This window comes from Electrophorus electricus, chromosome 15 (assembly GCF_013358815.1).
Source record: "Electrophorus electricus isolate fEleEle1 chromosome 15, fEleEle1.pri, whole genome shotgun sequence".
Lineage (NCBI taxonomy): Eukaryota > Metazoa > Chordata > Actinopteri > Gymnotiformes > Gymnotidae > Electrophorus > Electrophorus electricus.
In genome coordinates this window covers 9,931,847-9,956,716 of record NC_049549.1, presented here as the reverse complement: position 1 = coordinate 9,956,716, position 24,870 = coordinate 9,931,847, and the positions used below count along the sequence as shown (strand labels likewise).

The following is a 24,870-nucleotide window of genomic DNA, read 5'->3' as shown; positions in this document are numbered from 1 at the left end:
GGATGTCTAGGAGAAGTTCTATGCTGGTTTATTCACTGCGCTTGACTTTGGATTTTTTTTTTTATAAGCCATGTGGGACTGGCATTGTTGGCCACAAGAGGGCCGCAAAGTGCAGTAAATGAAGAAGCAATTCCACTTTACGGGTGCATTAACATTACCAAGAAATGTTGTGTATGCACGCTCACGTGAGACAGAAAGCGAGAGATATAAAGAGAAACAGAGACAGACAGAAATAAAGGTGAGAAGTCAGCCGTCTTACTGAGTTGGCATTTCTCTCCACGAAACCCAGGTGGGCACGTTTGCTGGCATTCTCCAGTTTTAGGGTCACATGACACACCGTCAGCACAGTGACATCGCTCTCGGCAACCGCTACCATAGAAACCAGTGTTGCATTCTGCAGAGGTGCAACAAAGAACATTTGCTGAGTCACATCTGCTGCATAACGTAGAACAGAGAAGCCGAGAAAAAGATAACATGACTGTCATCGTAATATCTTTTTTTTCTGTTGATTTTCATGTTTTTATTTCAGGTAGGCAGCTGCAGGGTTGGGTTACCCCTAGTCTAGCATACCTGACAGGCATTGGTCGCCATGGTAACCAGGTCTGCAGAGGCAGGTACCGTTGCCGGGTTCGCAGCCAAGCGAGTTCTCCCGCACACAGTCACACTCCACAGAGCACGCCACGCCGTGCGTCCAGTTTGGACATGCTAACACACACACACACACACACACACACACACACACAGTGGAAGCACGGAACAAAGATCATTGCCATGTTCTACGCAGGGACACAGACAAAGGGCAGTCAACCCAAAGAGCAACATTCCTGCCGCTAAACTTTGCTCGTCTGTTTCAGGGCAGCGTCAGGACAGAGCACTGCCTTAGCAACTGAACTGTTCGTGTTTCTGTGCTGGTTCGCTCAGCACCCGCTAGTTATCAGTGTCTTTAACCTCATCTTTAACCTTTAATACGTGGCAGTTTAAAATTTGAAGATAAACGTGGTGAGGACATCAAATTTTCACAATTTCTTAAACTGTGGATGCACTCCTTAGTGTCCATAGTTGGGTGGCACTACTACTTACAAATATTAGAAACACACAGCGCACGTCTGGGCCTTAGGAGGTGAAGGCTATCACATCTTTCTCTCAGTGATGTCGCTGAGAAACGGGTGATGCGTAGGACACTCACGCAGGTGGCAGAATTTGCCGTAGAGCCCGGGGGCGCAGAGACACCCCCCGTACAGGCGATGGCAGCGGCCGTTGCCAGGACAGTTGCATCTCCTCCGACAGAACCTCCCGAAGTAGCCCTGCGGACAGCCTGGTGACATCACACACGCCACACCTCAGAGTCACAGAACGCTAGACCTCAAAACCCTGAGCAGAGGTCTTGCGGGCGCTCTGCGAGTGCGAGAACGCCTTTGAAGCCGACAGGAACACAGCACGGGTGGCTGCCTCGTGAAGCTGCTTACGAGAACTCCAAGAGCATACAAAGCTGCCGTCGAAGTAAAGGATAGTCACTAAAACCTAAGAGGGTCGATATTTAACACAGCATCATCGGGTGTTGTTTTATTGGCTTTCTACCTTCCCTGTTTTTTAAGATACAAAAATAAACAAAGAGTAGGTGTGTCCAAATGTTACAAAGAGGTGTGTCCGAATACAGGGCAGGTGTCATGAAGGCTTAAAGCGCACGTGACTCATCAAGAGTGTGTGTGTGTGTGTGTGTGTGTGCGTGCGTTTGTGTGTGTTTGTGCATGCATGCGTGTGCGCGTGGACTGTACCATTTTCACAGTGCAGGCCATGGACTCCTGGAGGGCAGACACATTTCCCCATTACAGCATCACAGCTTCCGCCGTTCTGACACGCGCACACTCCGTTACACCCTTCACCAAACGTCCCCTCCGCGCACGCTGGGGGGCGGATTACATCTCAAATACAGTACACTACAACAACCCAAATCTGGTCTGCAGTTGATAGTGTTGATGGCCAGAATGATGCTGCACAGGGTTTAAACAGAATGATAATGTGTGTGTGTGTGTGTGTGTGTGTGTGTGTGTGTGTGTGGTGCCTGCACCGTCTCAGCACCAGAACGCCATATGGAGCTCGTGATCCCCTCTCATCCCCATGGAAGCTCCCACCATTCCACACACGCACTTCAGGCAGATTAGTGAGCGAACAGCTAACATACAAATATGTGTTTTACAGGCCCCCGAGGAACCAGCACAGAGAAACAGGGCCACAACTCTGCAACACCAGAGCTCAGTGTGTGTGTGTGTGTGTGTGTGTGTGTGTGTGTGTGCGCGCTTTTTGTGTCAGCCAGAAATAAAGCATATTTTCTTTGATACATCTGAGTTGTCCCTGTACTTAAGACCCCTCCCCTAAAACAGAGGTGTAAACGCCTCCTGCCGGATTGGCTGCTGAGGCTCAGGCGTGGCTAAAGGTGGATCTCCAGGGAGGATGGTGTGTGATCACAGCCTGAACGCGAGCCACCTCCAGTCCCATTACGAGCAGACCGGAGCCTTCCACTTCTGTTGCACGGTGGCGAGAACGTCAGGACCCTTCAGGTTTTTACGTCGCTGCGGTCCGTTGGCATTGTTGTGGTCTCAGGGTTTCTCTCCTCCAACACACCCGATCTGATTCGCTCGAAGGGCCGATAGTTCGCTGATGAGCCGAACTGGGGAAGAAACTACGTGGGGTGGAGGGGCGCCAGGTCTGGTGTTATGACCCCTGACACCAGCAGGTCAGATGCAGGTAAAGCTGCGGTGTCGCCAGACTTTGGTCCTGGTGTGGTTTTGGACGGAACCTAGCAGACCAGCGCACAGCTTACTTCAGCTCTCTTTCGCGCTAAGCTTGTTGGGTTTCCGTGGCGTTTAGCTGACCGGGGAACCGAAAAGTGTGCTCGTCGAAGCTTTGGTTGCTAAGAGACGACGAGAAAGTAGAAAGCGCCGCCGGGTCCAGCATACCCTCCTTAGAGGACAGGAAGCCATGAGATAGACCTGCAGAGGCGCTCACTGCAGTCCACGGTGGCGCCCGCTTCAGTTGTATGGCGTGGGGCGACTCGAAATCATGATCACTTCCTCTAGCTTTCTTGTTTTTTCAGGAAGAAGTGACCACCTTCCTGTTTTCTATTGGCCCGTGCCGCCAAGGTTCGTAAATCTGTGTTCAAGTTTGAGTTAGAGTTCACCTCGATGATCTAAGCCACAGACTAACTAGTTTTTCCTGTGCCCACATCGTGTCCCATTCAAATGTCTCTCTGGCCAGGCAGATGTTGTTCGTGGTTGGTGAGACCTCGGCTTAACTGTGCACCAGGGATGTGATTTGTGCTGCCAGGGGCATAAACAGGCTAGAGGTCAGAGGTCAGAGGGATAGTGATGACTCACTCCGGTTGCAGGTGACGCCGGTCCAGCCTGGTGGGCAGATGCAGGAGTCTCTGCCCCCCCCACAGACAGCGCCGTTAGCACAGTCTGCGCAGCTCACCCTGCAGTCATCACCGAACGATCCTGCCACACACACTGATACACACAGACACACACACACATTCCAGAACATGCGCTCACACACACACGAACACACATACACACACACACGCACGCGCACACAAGCACATTCGAGAACAAGCGCTCACACACACACACACACACACACACAAGCACGTTCGAGAACAAGCGCTCACACACAAACACACACACACACAAACACACAAACACACACACACAAACACATACACAAGCACATTCGTGAGCGTGAGCATGCGCGTGCACACACACACACACACACACACACACACACACACACAACAAAACTAAATACAAAATATGCATATAATGCAAGATAGAGATTTATAGTAAGCCCTATAAAATATTAATTATGTATACTCCATTTAAGTATAAAACAACAAAATGTGCCTTAAGTATTTTGTGACAATATACTGTATATTCTTCTAGACTGACTGACCACTTTATGAGGTGGGTCTGTCTGAGTTTTATATGTGTTATGTTAGAATGAACTCTGTTTTCATGCTCAGTTTGTCAAGCACCTTCTACTGCAGTTCAGAAATTATTTGGGCAGGAGACCCGTCTCAACACAGCAGGGATGCCAACATAGTGGCGTGGTAGTATCGTGGTAGTGGGTGCTGAGCCAGTAGGACTGTATCAGGCACAGAAGTGTTGCTGGAGTTTTACATACGTCATGTTGAGAGAGGTGGGCTATAGTCTCTACACCTACAGTGGTGGGCTATAGTCTCTACACCTACAGTGGTGGGCTATAGTCTCTACACCTACAGTGGTGGGCTATAGTCTCTACACCTACAGTGGTGGGCTATAGTCTCTACACCTACAGAGGTGAGCTATAGTCTCTACACCTACAGAGGTGGGCTATAGTCTCTACACCTACAGAGGTGGGCTATAGTCTCTACACCTACAGAGGTGGGCTATAGTCTCTACACCTACAGAGGTGGGCTATAGTCTCTACACCTACAGTGGTGGGCTATAGTCTCTACACCTACAGAGGTGGGCTATAGTCTCTACACCTGCAGAGGTGGGCCATAGTCTCTACACCTGCAGAGGTGGGCTATAGTCTCTACACCTGCAGAGGTGGGCCATAGTCTCTACACCTGCAGAGGTGGGCCATAGTCTCTACACCTACAGAGGTGGGCCATAGTCTCTACACCTACAGAGGTGGGCTATAGTCTCTACACCTACAGAGGTGGGCCATAGTCTCTACACCTACAGAGGTGGGCCATAGTCTCTACACCTACAGAGGTGGGCCATAGTCTCTACACCTACAGTGGTGGGCTATAGTCTCTACACCTACAGAGGTGGGCTATAGTCTCTACACCTACAGAGGTGGGCTATAGTCTCTACACCTACAGAGGTGGGCTATAGTCTCTACACCTACAGAGGTGGGCTATAGTCTCTACACCTACAGAGGTGGGCTATAGTCTCTACACCTACAGTGGTGGGCTATAGTCTCTACACCTACAGAGGTGGGCTATAGTCTCTACACCTACAGTGGTGGGCTATAGTCTCTACACCTACAGAGGTGGGCTATAGTCTCGACACCTACAGAGGTGGGCTATAGTCTTGACACCTACAGAGGTGGGCTATAGTCTCTACACCTACAGAGGTGGGCTATAGTCTTGACACCTACAGAGGTGGGCTATAGTCTCTACACCTACAGAGGTGGGGTATAGTCTTGACACCTACAGAGGTGGGCTATAGTCTCTACACCTACAGAGGTGGGCTATAGTCTTGACACCTACAGAGGTGGGCTATAGTCTCGACACCTACAGAGGTGGGCTATAGTCTCGACACCTACAGAGGTGGGCTATAGTCTCGACACCTACAGAGGTGGGCTATAGTCTCTACATCTACAGAGGTGGGCTATAGTCTCGACACCTACAGAGGTGGGCTATAGTCTCTACACCTACAGAGGTGGGCTATAGTCTCTACACCTACAGAGGTGGGCTATAGTCTCTACACCTACAGAGGTGGGCTATAGTCTCTACACCTATAAGGTGTTTCTAATAATGTGGCTAGTGAGTGTAGGGCATAATGTGTGTGTATGTGTTTATATATCTCTGTGGGGACCAAATTTCTCCATAAGGATGAGAACATCTGACATTTTCATGTTGTGGGTGCAATTACTTTTTTAGAAAAAAAATGGTTCTTTCATTTGCAAAACTAGAAAAGATTTACTTTTACAAATTATGTATTTTTTTATTACTGAGTTTAAGGTGTATCCGTGTGTGTCCGTGTGTGTGTGTGTGTGTGTGTGTGTGCGCGCACGCGTGTGTGCGTGTGCTATCCTTGCTTACTAATCTTCTTGATCACAGTGAGTTCCTCCCTCTGCTTTCGCCCGTGTGTGTGTCCTTCGTAGGGTGTGTGTCCTTCGTAAGGTGTGTGTCCTTCGTAAGGTGTGTGTCCGTCGCCATAAGGTGAGTTCAGGGCAGCGGTGTACTGGAGGAGCTGGGGAGCCTGGCGGAAGAGCAGGTCTGGAAGACGAAGAACCTCCAGCTCCTCTTCCTCACCCTCAGTTTCACCTTCCTCTTCTCCATCAAGGTCGCCGTCATAGAGAGCTACGCACACACGTACACACACGAGCACCATCCCGCACGCAAACACACGCAAAAGCATGTGTGCGCACGCACGCACACAGATACAGGAAATTCAACAAATCGCTCGGAAGACTTCACTCCTACTTTCTGACCAGTAGACGACCTTTTTTTTTTTTTGGAAAGAACAGCAAGCCGTGGTGTACAGAGGAAGGGCGTAGCACGCTGGGTGGAGGACTCACGGACGCAGGTTTGCTGGTCGTGTTCCAGCCGGAAGCCCTCTCTGCAGAAGCACTCGAAGGACCCGGGCATGTTCACGCAGTAGTGATTGCACCACGACGTCTCCGACATACACTCGTTGATGTCTGCCGAGGAGCATGCGGAAGCACGTCAGGAACGGCAATGTGGGAAAACCCTGTCTAAATCACGCCTGGTTGAGGAATACGCCTCCGGCAGTGCAAGAGATATTCACAACTAATGCTGAATGGCAAACGCAGTTGTGGACTCACTGGGACTGACACTACAGCGTCTGGCTTACTGGATTTCACTGCCTGTTTCGTGGGATTGAAACAGGATATACAGAAAAACTTTCAGTATTAACAAGTATATCAAAAACCCTCAGGCTCACAAGAACACACACACACAGTAAATATTTATCAAATCCACACATACAGTATATTTCTGTCACATTTGTTCTGCTGCACTGTTTGCCCTATTGACCTTTGCTATTTTAAGTGAAATGCAGTACCATGTCCTGGAGAATCTACATTTCAGTACACACTCAACGTGACTGTTGTCATTTCTTCTCGTAACAAAGTTGACTTTGAAATACACGTTTGAACACACTCAAACACGGCACACATAGACACACTCTACTAGGTACTGTAACACACATACGCACATTTGCAACGTAAATATAACGAAAAGTCAAAAGGTCTAGTAAGTGACCGTGGGCAAGAATATTCCCAGAAACTGTACTAATCACAAAGTGATCACCAAATCCAATGTGATGCTTGTGGCTTATTTTATATGCGCAATATTTAGCCGATTTCATGAAAAACCTCGTGAACTAAGACCCAGAGCAAAGAAAAACAGCTGTTTATAAAGAATTTTTGCATGCTGAATGCAAATATGTTTTCAGAATTTCTCTATCAACAATAGATTTTTTTTGTTCCATTATATTTACATGTACCTGCATGGCCTTTAGCTGACAGGCTCTACCAAAGTGCTTTTAGCTGTCTACTTAGATAGGACAAACAGTTTACAACCGATTATACTCACATATCGTTATGTATGGCAGGCCTATGGACACGCAGTACCAAGGAAAGTGTAGCCCCTCTATGTTAGCAGACTATTACTGAAGAGGGGTGTTCAATATTGTACATATTTTAAGTTTAATAACAGCCTTAGTTATGAATAAAAACACATACGTATTATAAAATTAATTTATAAACCATGCATGAGAGAAACATCTTTAAAACAGATTTGAATTCAGCAGAACAAACTATGAGAACACACACACACACACACACACAGTTTCCTGGTGTTATTAAACGAGATACGATGAAGTAACGTGCTACTTAAGAGTAGTCTTTTTAACAGATACTTTCTTGTTTTTAATTAAGTAATAATTTAAATGACCACCTTTACTTCCACTTGAGCAATTATTATTCTAAAGTAACAGTACTTTTACTTGAGTACAGCTTTGACTACTCTACCCACCTCTGCCTGCTGGCTAGCCATCATTTTATGGCTATTATGATGTGTTCTGAGGTTAGCTGACAAAAAGCAACTTGTTCTCTTTTTCTCCGCATGACTGTGTCTTCCTTTCAGTGGCCTCTTTCATGAATACATTTTGGAGGGGAAAAAAAATTGTATCTATATATGATATATTAGCAATATTTAATATATAACAATAATGCCAGGAGTGGTAAACGGCAACTTCTAATTGACTGTAGGATGTATAATGGCAGCCTGTTTGGAACTCTAGTGGACTCAACACTCCAAAACACACACACACACACACACACACACTCACCATCGCATGCGCAGCCATCTGGGTTGAGTGTGTATCCCGGGTTACAGCTACACTCGTACCCTCCTGGGTAGTTCTTGCAGTAGTGGTGACAGCATGACCCTTCGCCTTCGCACTCGTCACTGTCTGCAACACACACATTTACACGTGCTCGCGGATGTGCGTACGCTTACCGCATACAGGCCTAACATGCTCTATAGTAATGCGCTGAACACAGGCTTGCAGCTGCATACACGCTAACCCTGAGATAACGGTGTCGTGGTAACGTTGCGGCGAAGGTGGCGGAACTGCCCGAGCGACGAGTTGGACTGGTTTTGCCCGGGTTTGTAGTTCGGGTTCGGAAATAGAGAAAAAAAATCCTCCCCAGGGCTCCGTTCCAGCTGCCTGGCTTTGCTGATTTCCTAAACCCAGCATTAATTAGCGCGAACCGCTGGTGATCCTGAAACGACTTAATTTTTTGAACCCAAGCTTTTAAATGTCTGTGTTCAAGCTCATAAAAACCGTCAGGCTAAACAAAGCGCTAACCAGATGTCGGCTGCATTTCCTTAATGAATATTAAGCTTTCAAAAACATGTTCGTTGAAGATGTTTGGTCACTGTCATGGTAACTCCTGCATGTGAGTGTCCAGTCTAGGCTGCTCCTACGGCTCCAACCGACATCACCCAGACGGTGACCCACACCTTTGTCAACGCACCCCAACATACTGAGTGCTGAGGCAAGAGTCAGTACAGATCCACCTACGCAGTTCGTCTTTTCCTAACCTGCCATCTGTCATCGTCTGGTTTAGGAACCTCTTTCTGTACGATGTTTTTCTGTTTGTTTGTTCTCTGAGCCATGTTTCTAGTGATGACGCAATTTGGATTCGCACAGATAAACAAATCAGTACACAATGCACAAACAGCCTACACCCACCCACATGTGCAAGTTATGAAGTCAGCTGTGAGGGTACGAGAAGAATATCTACAGCAACGTGGACAGCTTGAAAACAGTCAAAACAAGATCTCACAAAACTCTCTAATTTTGTCTAATCCCAAACAACATAATGTAATCCCAAAAGACCCCAAAAAGTTGAGATTCACCAAATCGCCACAGCACAAAAGGTCAGCATTGCACAGCAGAGCTTTCCACAGCTAACCTCAGTGGGGTCACCCTAGGGCCATACCTACGCACGTCCTCAGGTCGTCAGCGAGACGGTAGCCATGGCTACAGGAGCAGAGGGGCCCGCCGGTGCTGTGTTCACACCGGTGGGAGCAACCGCCATTGTCTTTGTCACAGCTGTTCACGATCTCCATCTCAATACCTGCGCAGAGACAGGTGTTAAAGGCCTACATCTGCAAAGAAGCCCTGAAACTCTGTGAGTGTGTGTGTGTGTGTGTGTGTGTGTGTGTGTGCGCGCGTGCGTCTGTGTACTCACGGTAGCACCTTTTCCCATCCGAGCCCAGCTCGAAGCCAGGGTTGCACACACACCTGAAGGATCCTGGCATGTTCACGCAACGATGCGCACACCTGGCCTCGTCATACACACACTCATCAACATCTAGGAAGGCGGAGTACACAATCAATGTACATATTATTTACTGGGAAAAAAACAAACAAAAACATGGCGGAATACTGTCACTCACTTACAAAGAGGAGTGAAGACAGTGCGTGTCTGGGTTCTAGATATAGGCAAACATACACAGTGCGTGTCTGGGTTCTAGATATAGGCAAACATACACAGTGCGTGTCTGGGTTCTAGATATAGGCAAACGCACAGTGCGTGTCTGGGTTCTAGATATAGGCAAACGCACAGTGCGTGTCTGGGTTCTAGATATAGGCAAACACACAGTGCGTGTCTGGGTTCTAGATATAGGCAAACATACACAGTGCGTGTCTGGGTTCTAGACATAGGCAGATGTGTCATGACCACCATAAACTGAAGAGGGCCTCAGAGTTTACACCAGAAGAAGCAAACGACTAGTTATCTACAACTAAAAGGCCAGGTTACAGTCCACTAATTAGTATGCCAAGAGCCTGCTGACAGAAACAGCTGGATTCATGCTGAAGAGCACAGAAATATCTCAACTGCTAAGAAACTGCTCGCTTTGTTCTATGTACCTGTGTGTGTGTGTGTGTGTGCGTGCATGCGTGTATGTCTGTGTGTGTGCGTCTGCGTCTGCGTGTGTGTGTGTGTGTGTGTGTGTGTGTGTGTGTGTGCGCGTGTGTGCATGTGTGTTGTGTGTGTTTACCATCACAGTTCTTGTGGTCTATGGCCAGTGTGTATCCAGGTTTGCAGCTACATTCTCTGACTCCATTCTCATGGACGCACAGCTGAGCACATCCCCCATTATCCTCCAAACACAAATCCTTCACTGGATTCACACACATGCACACACAAATGTTTTTACCTTATCAAGACAGTTGATTAAACATTTGTCACATATGTATTATAATTATGTAACCTTCTATATGTAATAATACAATTCTAACTCTAAAATCTAAACTCTAAGCCTAACCCTAACATAAACTAAACTCTAAGCCAAATCCTAACCTAAAATACAAAGCCTAACTCTAAACCCTATGCTTAAAGCTAAACCATAAACTCTAAGACTAACTCTAAACTCTAAACCAGACCCTAAGTATAAACTATAAGCTTCCAACATAACCTTGAATGTAGCCATAAACACTGAGCCTAATGCTAATCCTAAGGCCAACCGTAAGCCTCAGTAACCCTGAAGAAAGTTTGATTCACCATTTTGGTTGCAAGACATATTCCAGAATATTTTTGTTTTTTCTGCAAATGTCCTGGTGTGTGCACCTACACTCGCAGTGCCTGCCGTCACTCTTGAGCTGGTAGTCACGGCGACACTGACATTTATAGTGGTCGTTCCCCAAATCCACACACATGTGCTCACAACCTCCATTCATTACCGAACAAGACTTCAGAGCTGCAGAGAAACACACACAGAGACAAATTACACCAGCAAACACACAGCTATGCCTACATCAAACATCAAAGGTTGTGGCTTGATGTGTGTGACAAAATAATTTCTCAGCAGTATGCTGACAGCTTTTAATGGTAAACCCAGATTTGAAAAAGAACTATGTTTATTTTTAAAAAAAGAAAAGAAAAACAGGAAGTCTTGTTGCAGAAGACGATTCCAGTTTGGATCAGACAGAGATTTTGGGAGCGTGTTACGGAAATCTCCTGCTCGCTTGCTTTCTCTCTGCCTCTCTGATTGATGGCATCTCTGGAAGCACAGGTCAGCGCTGCCGTCTCAGGCTGATTACATCGCCAGACGTGTCTCAGAAACATGATGTGGAGCTGATGAGTTATGCAGAGGTGATGGGGCTGAGACAGGAAGGCATCCCTCATTCTCATGCCCAGGGACAAGCACCCAGGGGTGGGGAACAGGCTTGAGAGTTTCCCCATCTTTCTGTGGGAACCTCCACATCACAGAAATCATTTGTGCTTTTGTGCATATGCACCCAGAACAGCAAAATGTGTGTGAGAGAGTGTGTATGTGTATATACTAAACACATTGATCAATGAGTATCACTCTTCATAGGCTCACTCGAGTCACAAAGCACACGCACACACATTGATGAGTTTGTGTGTGTGTTTGTGTGTGTGTGTGTGTGTGTGTGTGTGCGTGCGAGAGATAGGTCCTACCTATGCAGGTGCGTGCATCAGCGTGCATGCGAAACCCCTCACTGCACTCACAGTGGTACGACCCAGGAGTGTTCACACACTTCTGCTGACAGCCTCCATTCATCTCAATGCACTCATCTATGTCTGCAGACCCACACACAAATGCAGGTAAAAAAGTAACTGAAATAACCCAGTGACGATAAGGCATTATTTTACCATCTCAAAACACCATGACCTCACAACCTTGGCAGGCATGGTGGCAGGCTTAACACGTCATTAGTGTGTTGGTCACTAATGTCATTGCAGTTCGAGCTGTGATGAAGACCCATGATTAAAGCCACAGGTGGACAACATAAACTGAGTTTGCACAGATTTTCAGTTCTATCCATGCAAGCTTGCTGTTTTAAAGGGAGGACCCACATATATCCTAAAAATTCTAGTTTATGCCAAAATTCCCAAGCTTCTTGCATTCTAGTACATCCATTTGTAATGTTTCATCGTTCGGAAAAGGCTTCCGTGTCTATGAAAAGAAGCAGATCCAGTCATCTCATGAGGAACAGAGACCAAATACTACCTTACCATTACTGCACAGCTAATTAAGATTTAGAGAACATCTGCTAAACACATTGGACCTGCTTCCTGCCTGTGAGTGTGTGTGTGTGCGTGCAGGGACACATGTATGTGTATGTGTGTGTGTGTGTGTGTGTGTGTGTGTGTGTGTGTGTGTGTGTGTGTGCATAATTGAGGGTCTCCTTATACGTGACATGTATATCTCTGGTCTCAGTTCCTCTGACAAGTGAGTGCCTTCAATTTGAAGCTGCAGTATTTGGGACATTCCAGTGACTGTCCCCTTACCAGAAGGGTTTCAACTGGGACTCATGACCAGTGTAAATCATTAAAAATCCACATCACTCTGTCAGCCTCATCACATGGAGGAAGAGGAAACGCAGAACTTCACTTCCTAACCGAGTGTCCCAAATATAAACCAATTAGAACGCCACTCTATAAGGCCATTTATGGCATCTGCTCTGAGTTTCTAGATCGCAGTAAGAACGAGAAACAGTGTGGTGTCTTGAGACAGTAGAGAGGGCTCATTATGCAAGTAGTGAGATTCCTATCAGCTTTTCACAGCCATTTAAATTCTTCCCCTGTAATATTTTTTCCCCTTCACTTGGTCAGTATTGTTGATTAATGATGTTAATGTTAATAATTTAACAATGTTAATAATTTGTTTTAAAACATTCATATTGCATTTTCCCTGTTTATGATCATTTGCTTTGGCAATAATGTAACTATAACATTCGTGCCAATAAGGTATTGGTGAATTGAATCGAATTAAAATGTGAGAGAAACAGAATGGCAAGAGATAAAGAAGATGTAGAAAGAGAGAGAGAGAGCTGAAGACAGACGCCATGTGTTTGGAGTGTTCGGACTATATTCCATTGTGTTGAACATGCCATATAAAGAGCTGCAGCTTAAATATGTGTTTTTGTTCTTAAACATCTAGAACAAAAAGGCCAGGTTACAGTCTGCTAACTAGTACCTCACCAGGCTACTGACAGCAACAGCTGGATTCATTCTGAAGAGCACAGAAACATCTCAACTGCTAAGATCCAGTCAAATGTCTCCAATGTCTGTGGATGACATTTCACTTATTTATTTGTGTGTGCGTGTGTTTGTGTGTGTGTGCGCGCGCGTGTTGTGCGCGCGCGTGTTGTGTCTTGTGTGTGCGCGTGTTGTGTGTGCGCGTGTTGTGTGTGCGCGCGTGTTGTGTGCGCGTGTTGTGTGCGCGTGTTGCGTGTGTGTGTGTGTGTGTGTGTGTGTGTGTGTGTGTGCGTTGTGTTGTGTGTGCACGTGTTGTGTGTGCACGTGTTGTGTGTGCACGTGTTGTGTGTGCACGTGTTGTGTGTGTGTGTGTGTCTTTCCTATGTGAGTAATGGATAAAAGGGGCTGAATGAAAAAGCATGCTACATCTCCTGAGGTTCATAACTCTTCTGTTGGGGTCACCCCCTTTTCTTTCTCTAACTCTCTCAAGTGATTCTAGAACAACACAGAGCCACGGTGGTTTTTAACAGGCATTCATTCAGAGCCACTTTTACCTGCTCTCTTACACACACACGCACACACACGCACACACACAAACACAAACACACACACCCAACATGCACAGCATAAAATGTTTCAGATTTTACTTATAAAATAACATTTGTATTGTGTGTGTGTGTCTATTTTGTGTGTGCAACCAATGCTTTAGCCTCCCATGCGCTTTCATTTAATGCGTGATTCCTACTCCGATTACTACTGGAACTACTGTTACCTTCACCTTCCACATCTTCTCCAGCTCTTTTTTCAGCCCTTGGTATTTCTCGAGCTTTTTGTATTCCTTGGTCCTGATGTTGCTATCACTTTGGGTTTCTACATCTATCACTACAGCCCTCTTCTGCTGCCAATCCACCACTACTATGTCTGGCTGGTTAGCCATTACCATTTTGTCTGTCTGTATCTGGAAGTCTCACAGGATCTTAGCACTCTCCACCACTTATCCCACTTTGACCTTGGAACTTCCAGCCTGTACTCGGCACAGATGTGTCTGTGTACTATATCAACCACTTATTATGCCAGTCACAGCGTTCCGTGTACACTCTGCCTGCTAGCATCTTGCATCTTGCTGATATGGATTTTCTCAGGGGCATCTTTGCATCTGGGCTCCTGTCTACTGTGGTAGATCCCAGATTCTATTGATTGTGTTCAGAGCTTGTTCCTGTGTTGCCATGATTAGTGCCTCGGTGCTTTCAATCCAGCCTTTTCCAGCCATTGGTAGGATATCAGCCACTCCCCCAATTTGCTGGTGGTACATTCCGTGCGGGGTTTTATCCTCTCGTGATGGTCCCTGTTCCTCCTCATTCCCATCCGCCTCAGGTTTCTGCTGTCTGAGGTACTCACGAAGCACTTTGTCACTTGGGGCTATCTTTCTGGCATACTCCTGGATCTTGAATGTTTCATCCTGGATACTGGCTCTGATTTTCACTAATCCTCTGCCCCCTCCTTCCACTTAGTGCACAGTATCAGAGTGCTGGATTTGGGATGAAATTGTCTCCTTGTTTCCGTGCATAATATCATTAGCTTCTATCTCCATCCTTTGGCCAGCTGATTATCCCTGCGGAGTATCTGATGACTGCTAGAGCGTAGGTGGTGATAGCCTGGATCTTATTCTTCCCATTGAACTGACTTCTCAGGACTTGCCTCACTCTTTGTAGGCATTCGGCTGTAGCTGCTTTCCTTATGGCTTCTTCATGAATTCCGTTTGCCTCTGGGATTCCAAGTTACTTTTTCCAAGGCCCTCAACATCTGCTATATTACCTTCTGGTAGTACGATCCCGTCAATTCTGACTACCTTTCCTCTCCTTGTAACCATCCAACCACATGTATCCAGTCCAAATGACGTTCCGACATTGTTGCTATATATCCTGGTGAGATGGATTAGTGAGTTGATGTCTCATTTACGTCTGGCATAAAGCTTAATATCATCCATGTAGAGGAAGTGTCTGATGGTGGCTCAATTCTGTAGCCGGTATCCGTAGCCACTCTTCAGAGATGATTTCACTGAGGTGGTTCAGGCCTTTGCAGAATAGCAGCAGGCACAGGGCATCCCCATGGTAAGTCCCTCACTTGACGTTGGCCTTTATGGTTGTCTTCCACAGCACCATTGAGGTCTTGATGAAGGCTCTTAGAGTCCTGTTGATGTTACACATCCTCAGGGATTCCAGGATCCATGTGTGGGACAATGAATCACAGCCTCTCTTGTAGTTCATCAAAGGTGGTGCAAAGGTTGGTCTGTCTGGTCTTACAGGCGGCTCTAGTGTTCTTGCCATTGCCTTTCTGGGCCCTGCTTATGTACCGCATCATGTGCCTCCTCATCGTAGCTGCAGTGTTGTCTGACAGGAACTTACGATTTGTATAGAGACAGGTTATCGTCTGGTACTTGGATGGAACTGCCCCATTTCTGGGGGTCCTTCAGGATTAGGACTGTCCAGCCTTCGGTCAATCATTCAGGGTGGGTTCTATTCATTAGCTTCTGGTTCATTTGTGCTGTCAGGCATTCATGGAGTGCAGTTAGCCTCATCAGCCAGTAGGCCTGGATCATGTCTGGTCCTGGAGCTGTCCAGATATTTGAGACCCTTTCTTGGACTTCTGCTAGTGTTATTGTTACTGAATCCTGTTCAGGGAGGTTGCTGTGGTCTGCTGTCAGGGTCAACATCCACTGAGTGTTGTTGTTGTGCAATGCCTCCTCCTCTCATATGCCTTTCCAGTATTTTTCAGTTTCAGGTGGTTCTGTTCTTAGGATGGCTTTGGATGGCTCATGGCAGAACATACTGTGTATTCTCCTGTCTTCTACTTTTCTCGTGTACCTCTTCAGGCAGGCAGCCAGAGCTGTTAATCTTCGCTTGGCACACTCCAAGGCCTCAGGCATGGACTTCTTGATGTACTACTCAGGTACCTTCATCACAGCTTTCTGCATTTTTGATAGCTGGCTGACATCCCTATTGCCCTCATCTTGGCCTCCAACCTCTACTCCATGGAGGAACCTGCTCCCTGATGTTCATCTTTTACCCAAGCTTCTGGCATGTATTAGGTGGTTGGTCGCAGTGATGGTCATAGTAGTGATCAGCTGTAGTACTGCATTCATATCTTCCAGCAGTCTTTCAGGTACATCACTTGGTTTGATAGTCTGCTACATCTTGGTAATCTGTCCAAGCCATGATCGTCAATCTCAGGTCAGCACCTCTGGCGATTAGCTTGGTGCATGGGTTCACTGGGTCCTGGTTCCCAATTTCAGAGTGTGGGGATTATGACGATATCTCCCCTCTGACCCATCATCCTGCCCCCCCCCCCAATCCACACCTGCCATAGCATTTGCGTTGTACCGCTTCCATCTCTACTTGTGACGGCAGTTGTCGCTTATTGATGTTGGAACGCATGAGCTACGACTTGTTTCGGTGTTAGTCTAGATGATGAGTTTAAAAGTTTCCATAGTTCCCACATCCTCTGCATATCAACGGCCTTGAATTCTCCACTCTTGTCCATGAGGGTGTTGTGTTTGTTCCACTAGCCCACTTTTCATCAGACTGCCCTGGTCCCCCAGCATATAACACAGACCTTGTGGATACGTGTTATGTCCGAGTCGGCGTGACTAGCTTGTTTCGACCTTTCATTGTTACTCAGATAGGCAGGTAGCGTTAAAGACCTTGCCTAAAGGACCACACCGGCGATGCCCTGTTCGGGATTCGAACCCGAATGTCCTGTGCTGAAGTCAGTGGCGTAGCCCATACAATTAGCATAATTTATCCTAAGATTAAAGATTAAAATAGAAAGAAATCACTCTCCATTTTAAGCAAAACCTCGATCTTGCCCTTGCTGTATGTGATCACAGTGCATTAATGATCTAATTGAAATGCCTTAGTGAGCTAATTGAAATGCCTTAATGATCTAAATCGAACGCTTTAATGATCTCATTCCCACGCCTCACTAACTCGTTTCTACACCTTAGGATCTCGTTCCCACACCTTAATAAGTCGTAGCTATGCTTTAATTTAAGAAGGGATGTCATCAGCAGGGCTCCGTAGTGAACATACCAATCACGCCGTCATGCTAAAAAAGGGTATAGTATGGCGTAGCGTGCAATTTCACACAACATGACCAAGCATTCTTTTTCAGTCAGGTTGTCCTTTTGACAACTGTGTCATTATGTGCACCGTTACCATGACACGCCTTGCCGTCATCTTCCAAAGCGCTGCCCTCAGGACACTTGCAGTAGAAGCTCCCGATAGTGTTACAGCACACAGCCTCACAACCACCATTAGACTTCTCACATTCGTTCACATCTGGAGGGAGAGGAACAAAAGAGAATGATGAGAGAGAGAGAGAGAGAGAGTCAACTCTGTCGGAACTAACCTACTAACCCATAAACACATAGCAGCCTCAGTCCAGCACAGCTGACCAAAGTCCAATTGGGGTACCAAAGCAAAGAAGCCTATCTGGAACATTGACAATGACAACTAAACTCATTACAGACCCATCGGGCCCTGAAACGGAGAATAGGAATTAGCAGAATATCTCAACACCATCACAGATCCAGATCCAGATCCAGAGACAGAGACCACAATCTTGCCACAGTAGTGGGTAGATAGAAACAATCTGAGCTGCCAAGAAAGAGAGGATTGCGTGGTCGCTGTGAAAGAGAGGCGAGATCGAGACGGATCCGAACTTTGTCCTCCACTGTGAAAAATTCACACAGATTTGGTAAACTTTCACAGGAAAATGGAATATTATACTAACAAATCTTGAAATTCTCCCCCAATGTAAAAAAAACCCCACAAATTATCCTTGGATAAGGAAACACAGCACCTCTCACTGTAAAACGCTGCGAAATGTCATTGCTTAAGAGGCAATGAGTAGAGCTACATTATTAACTATATAACAACTAACTATAGAATCATCTTTATTCTATTAATATATTTATAACTGTTATCTTGTTTTATGTGCTTTATTATAACTTATTGTCACTTATTTCCTATGAATTTATTTACATATTTTATTACTTTTTAATAAAATTAAAAACTGTCATGTTCAGTTCTAAATTATTTGTCCCTGGTATATTCATGACAATAAAGTCTATAATAATGTAACACAGACAAAAGTCTGTAGTAAAAAAAAGTAAACTAATATGTGAACAAACATTTTTATAAATGATCATAAACAAAGATGTTTCAGAAATGTGTCCTAAGGAGCAATGACTCTAATAAAATATTGCAAAACAAAAAGAAAACATTCCAGTTCAAAAGAGAACAATGTGGCTCATGAACTGAGTAATCAGAGGTCAAAGGGCACGTCACGAGTTCGTTTGCCTTGTGCCAACGACAGAACGCAGATGCTTCCTGACAAATTCGGCGATTACTGAGACAGAGTTTGCATGTAAACGCCAGCAGGTATGAAGATCCCCTACTGATGGATAGGCGGGTCCCTCACCCACCTCTCATTCACACACACACACACACACACACACACACACACACACACACACACACACACACACACATATAAGCACTCACAAACATGCAGATTAAATAGTATAATAAATAAATAGATAAATAAAATAGGTTATGAGGCTCTCAAGGTGCATTTCTATAATTGCTTCAAGTTTAAGAAATGAAGCTGCTTCAGAACTGATCTTATAAAGCACTACCACATGATTATTGATGACGCATCAGATTCCACTTTCTTTTGACAAAGTTTAGTCTATGAGTTGGAGACATGAGGTATGAGTTATGTAGCCAAATGGGAGATTACTGGTAACGACTATCAGGACTGCTTTTTTGTTTATTTGTGTATGTGTTTATTGTGTGTGTGTGTGTGTGTGCGCGTGTTTCTGTGTGTGTGTGTGTGTCAGTTATGCAGTAACTTATGGAGAGCAATACCCTTAATGACAAAACAACACACACAGGAAAAGGCTTGTGGGTTAGTCAAGAGAAACATCCCTCTTGATACACGTACATCTTCATTAACTCCCATGGGATACACAGATTTCCAAAGAACATTTACATGAATTACAGATCCTACATTTGTGTACTATGAAAGCTGTCCGGTATATATTATGCTACTGCTCTATAAGATCTGTATATGCACACACACACACACGCACACACGCACACACGCACACACGCACACACGCACACACGCACACACGCTCTCTCTCTCTCGGTCACATGCATGCACACACTTAACCTGCCCTAAACTCCATGTCTGTATATATGTATGAAGGGCAGCCAGAGAAACAGAAAAACTCCTCCGATGTTTCCTGGAACACCAAGGGCCAAGTGCTCATATGCAGAGCCTTAGAAACCAAAGATGGGTCGCCATGCCAACATTCCAGGCCCCACCCACGCTTGGTCTCTAACGCTGCACATCTTTATTATCAGATCACATGACGTTCCATCGGTGACCAGAAGGTTGTGGGTTCGAATCCCAACAATGCAACGGCCTTCTGTGGAAGGAGCCCAAGAGAACCAAGGGTGGGCGTGTGTTAGGTCACACACACAAAGTGAGGTAGTCAGTGGTCTCCTCCAAGCATGTCCCGCTGTCCAGTGCCTCGGGTGCCCTGCACTCTTCCCCTTCTCACCTCACCCCACTGTGTGCGGACGTCCACCATGGCAGAGTTATAGCGCTCTCCCGGCTACAGGCAGGTCCGCTGCTCATCCGGCCGGAGACACCCAGAGTGAGGAACCTCTAGAGGAACGGGCTGGTCTCATCGGGCTGTCTTCCCCTTCTCTCCTCACCCCACTGTGTGCGGACGTCCACCATGGCAGAGTTATAGCGCTCTCCCGGCTACAGGCAGGTCCGCTGCTCATCCGGCCGGAGACACCCAGAGTGAGGAACCTCTAGAGGAACGGGCTGGTCTCATCGGGCTGTCTTCCCCTTCTCTCCTCACCCCACTGTGTGCGGACGTCCACCATGGCAGAGTTATAGCGCTCTCCCGGCTACAGGCAGGTCCGCTGCTCATCCGGCCGGAGACACCCAGAGTGAGGAACCTCTAGAGGAACGGGCTGGTCTCATCGGGCTGTCTTCCCCTTCTCTCCTCACCCCACTGTGTGCGGACGTCCACCATGGCAGAGTTATAGCGCTCTCCCGGCTACAGGCAGGTCCACTGCTCATCCGGCCGGAGACACCCAGAGTGAGGAACCTCTAGAGGAACGGGCTGGTCTCATCGGGCTGTCTTCCCCTTCTCTCTTTGCCCAATTAGGAATCAATCCGATCTGATCGTTCACCTTTATGTCTCTGACCCCAAACCCTCTGACTCAGACTTTTAGAGCTGACAGGGGATGAACGCACACACCTTCCTTTGTCATTACACATGACCTTCGCTACAGCTCACGCTTCATCAGTATAGTGTTTGTTTCAAAAAACAGATGTGCATTTTGTGTTTTAGTTTTTATGTTTTAGTAAGAAACACACATATACATTCACACACACACACACACACACTAATACGTACATACACACTCACACACTCTCACACAAATATATATACACACACACACACACACACACACACACACACACACACACACACACACACACACACACACACACACACACACACACACACACACACTCTCTCTCTTTTAACCACTCCACATTTACAGATAAAGGTTTTAACAGCACTGATTCAGGTTACGTTTAGTTAATGAGGCTTAATTTTTCCCTGCACCTCATGTGTTTCGAAATATCTTAGGAATCTCACTTAGCCAGGCACAAGGGATCCTCTACATACTTTCCCACATATATACATACACACTCACAGTTGAGTGAAAACACTTCGCTGTCTGAGACTTACATGCCAGCGTTCCAAAGCTAACAACTGGCTATCTAGAACTCTTGCATATATACATTTTTCTCTATGCACCCCTGTTTCCTTTCTTCAGTTTGGACAGAGCACTCTCCACCATTTCACTGCGAGTTATACTGTGTATGACTATGTACGTGACGAATAAACCGAACTAGAAACTTGAAACTTGAAACTCAGACAATGTGCAAAACAGGAGTCTTGTCTTTTTTATTCATGCGCTCATACGTATTACAGGTTTCAGGTTTGCCCATTTCAGATTCATACGCATTTCAGTGTAACAGTAAATATTTTTCTTCAAGATACTTTCAATATAATGGTATACACCATATCAATAATTACCTAAGTGCAATCACTTAATGTAACGTCAAGGCGGACGAGGCAGTCATGGTCGGACCCAAGTGTGTAACCGAATGTTATTTATTTATACGATGGGCAGACAACTAATCAAACCAATGGATGAACCTAACTTAGAAAGGAGAGACAAACTGAAGGAAAACAGTGAACAAACCACGGGAAAACCTTAAACTAGAGAACTGTGTGCGGGTTAACAGTGCAATTCACGATGGGCCCAACTGGGAGCAAACACATTCAAAGTCCGACCACTGAACGACAGAACACGGGGCTTAAATACAGGACTAGTGAGAAGACAATCAAGAACCAGGTGAACACAGTCAATACACGACAGGGATCAAACAAAGAGGCGGCGCTAATGAGATCAAGAAAAAACCAGGAGCAAAAATAGGAGACGTGGAGTCGTCGCCGTGGGAACCGCAACGCCGCAACACCTGATTGAAATGAATGACCTGGTGTTTATACTCTGTTGCCACTAAGAATGCAATATGGTACAGACCCTTCACAGAACAGATGAGCCTCTTTTCTGAAAATAATATATTTTGCTCAGATCTAAAGAATTTGGCAGCTACTCAGTCTCAGTGACACAGGTATAAGGACAATCACCTGTCCAATGAAAACACGCCTGTATTCCTGAAAGCACACTTACATGGTCGTTACTACACAGGCCAGTCTGAGCATCATTTTGGACTCTTTCTGCTGATCCTTATATTTGCTTATGATGATGCAATGTGTGTGTGTGTGTGTGTGTGTGTGTGTGTGTGTGTGTGTGTGTCTATCACACAGATCTCATGAGGAACAGAGCCTTCAGGTTCAAAGTCGATAGGAAAAAACAGCCCTATCGCTGCCTTACAAAGAATCAGAAAGCCGCAGGGAGCTGAATCAAAATGCAGTGCTCAGACACTGAGGAGCTGATCCAGCTCTGCTCAGTAGGGAAATCACATCAGGTCCAGGGGCTACTGTAGAACTGCTAGATGGGTAGAATTCGCATTTAGTACAAAGCTTCTACGAGCTCACCCTGCGAGCAACTGCATGTGCTGTGCTTGCACAAGCAGCGTTTTGATGCAACGGTGGAAACTGGAAATTGATGCGATTCATACTTCAATAAACTGGGTTCAAATAGTTATATAACAATTTGGTACAAACTACAAAATACTTGCATCCAAACTTCCGGAATTCAGTTTCTCAGTTGTTTTGTTTTTGTTCTGCGTAAGTTATAGGTACACAAATGGAGGTTTGTGTTTTAATCCTTAACCAATCCTCTCTTTCAGGAAACACTTGAAAACAGTATGGGTGAGTCATTCACATCTTGGTCTCCTAGGGCATTCTCTCTCTCTCTCTCTCGTGCTCTCTCTCAAACTCTCCTCCTTTCTCGCTCTCTTACTCACACACTCACACGCTGCCTTTAACTTCAAAACATGTTTGGAGTTTAGACGACTTCTCACACACACAGGCACACATTTCCTCCTTTCTGCGTGCCTCGCCGTGTTCAAAATATTGCCTCAGGGATGTTCTTTGTCGTTAGCCCATCGGATACACGACGACAACTTGGACAGACGAAAAACTATGCAGTCTTCACATAAGAGACAGGCCGAATGAGAACAGCAGGACGCGTTTCAGATGCTGAGTGTCCACAACGCCCCCACTCGTTATCTCTGGTGTGTGTCTGATCAGCGGCTGTTCCGTGGTCACGCCGTATCTGTTTACCAAGTCTGCATTAACGATGCGAAGAGTCTTTTTTCGTAATGTTGCCGCTTGGGTTAAACCCGTGCGTACGCCTGGCTCCGGCTCCCCATGGCTGACGGCACACTAGGCCAGTAAGCCTCATAAACTCTCCCTTAACGAGCAAGGGAAGGGGGATGCAGGAAGTCAGAAGCGCTGTTGCGGTGCAGCCCAGGGACACGGGCCAGCCTCTGTGCAGACTAACACGCCGTGGAGACTGGCATTTTACAGCCTGGGCCTCTATCTGGTGCTGCTACTGCAGGGGGCAATCTAGCTCGGCTCAACATCTGTGCTGCTTCCACAGAACCCAGCCGAGCGCGCGCGCGGGCGCGTGTGTGTGTGTGTGTGTGTGTCACTACAGATGGTAGCTGGTGTACACCTGGCAGCTGTTTCTTTATCTATCGTATGCAACTCTCCCCTCCAATATCAGCTTCGTTTCTCTTTTTCTGTTCTGCCTTTCTTTGTCTTTCCCTCTCCTTGCCCACTGCTCACCGGTGCCATCATCTCGAGCTCTTTCAGACCTCATCACTCTGCATTACAGCAGCAGCAGGAAATTGTCAAAAATAACTCATTAAACTCAGACCTCTGCATACGCAGTCTGTAATTTAGCTTCACCTCCACCATCACATCCAAATATTTCAGCCATGCTTTAATCTGAAAGTGTATATAACTATGCCTACTATACAGAACTCTGGTTGTCCTCAACAGCAATATGCTTACGGACCCTCGAGAGTCACATATTAGCTGTTAAAAACAACACAGGAATTGATGTTGTACCAGACTGTCAGTTGCGGGGCTAAATTCTCTCTCGGAACACGTTTCTCTCTTAAAAGTTCAAATAGAACGAAACGCGCCAGTATAAGCAGAGACAAAAAAGAGCAACAAGAGGAAAAAATATAACGAGCATGTGAGGAAAGCAGTTTCACAGCAGAGAGGTTTCTTACACTTAGGAATGGAACGGTAAACCTGAGCTCCATTCCACATTCACACTCGCAGCACACTGTAGCCTATGCCCAAAGCTCACGGCTGAAAGCCAGAACACAAACATTACGCACCCCAGTATAAACAGTGGGAGGTGTCCAATTAACTGGCAGACTAGGGGTGTTAAGCTCTACCACACAGTGCTGAAGCTGTCTGAGTCTTAACAGCACACCTCTTCAGCACCCCTCCAAAACTGGCCAGTGGAACAAAACGTTTGACATGTAACCTCACAAAGGTCTGCTCTTTCAGAACAAACAAAACGCACACACATGCAAAGTCACACGCACACACACACACGCACGCACACACACACGTGCAGGCGCACATCCGGTAAACAAATAAATAAACCCAAGTATTTACAAACAGCTGTGCAAATCTCTCACTTAAACAAAACAAAACTGTATAATAAAGATTTTCTGTCCTGGTCATCTCAGCCAGACACTGAAGTCTCAAAAGAAACACAGACTAGCTGAGTAGAGAGAAAGAGACAATGTGTATGTGTGTGTGTGTGTGTGTGTGTGTCTGTGTGTGTCTGTCTGTGTTTGGGATGGGGTTGCAGAGTTGTGTTGCATTTTAAAGTGTAAAACAGCCTGCTTTCAGATCAAACTATCTGCTGGACAGGCAGAACTCTGTGTGGCTGTGTGCGGCTGTGTGTGCATGTGTATGCGCGTGTTTGTGTGTATAAACATGAATCACCACAC

The 24,870-nt window shown here is 46.1% G+C and overlaps 1 protein-coding gene across 1 annotated transcript in view; it reads right to left on the bottom strand.

The window, feature by feature from the left end:
• Positions 1–24,870, bottom strand: part of zgc:158328 (uncharacterized protein LOC567225 homolog) — a 50,369-nt gene that overhangs the window by 19,309 nt on the left and 6,190 nt on the right. The window contains exons 5-18 of the mRNA XM_027016839.2: positions 17,472–17,594; positions 11,734–11,856; positions 10,883–11,008; positions 10,310–10,432; positions 9,496–9,618; positions 9,244–9,381; positions 8,085–8,207; positions 6,289–6,411; positions 5,810–6,070; positions 3,375–3,506; positions 1,776–1,904; positions 1,187–1,315; positions 571–705; positions 260–394 (exon numbers count right to left, since the gene is read on the bottom strand). Of these exons, the coding sequence (XP_026872640.2) occupies positions 260–394; positions 571–705; positions 1,187–1,315; positions 1,776–1,904; positions 3,375–3,506; positions 5,810–6,070; positions 6,289–6,411; positions 8,085–8,207; positions 9,244–9,381; positions 9,496–9,618; positions 10,310–10,432; positions 10,883–11,008; positions 11,734–11,856; positions 17,472–17,594 (1,923 nt within the window). The remainder of the gene's footprint in view (positions 1–259; positions 395–570; positions 706–1,186; positions 1,316–1,775; positions 1,905–3,374; positions 3,507–5,809; positions 6,071–6,288; positions 6,412–8,084; positions 8,208–9,243; positions 9,382–9,495; positions 9,619–10,309; positions 10,433–10,882; positions 11,009–11,733; positions 11,857–17,471; positions 17,595–24,870) is intronic.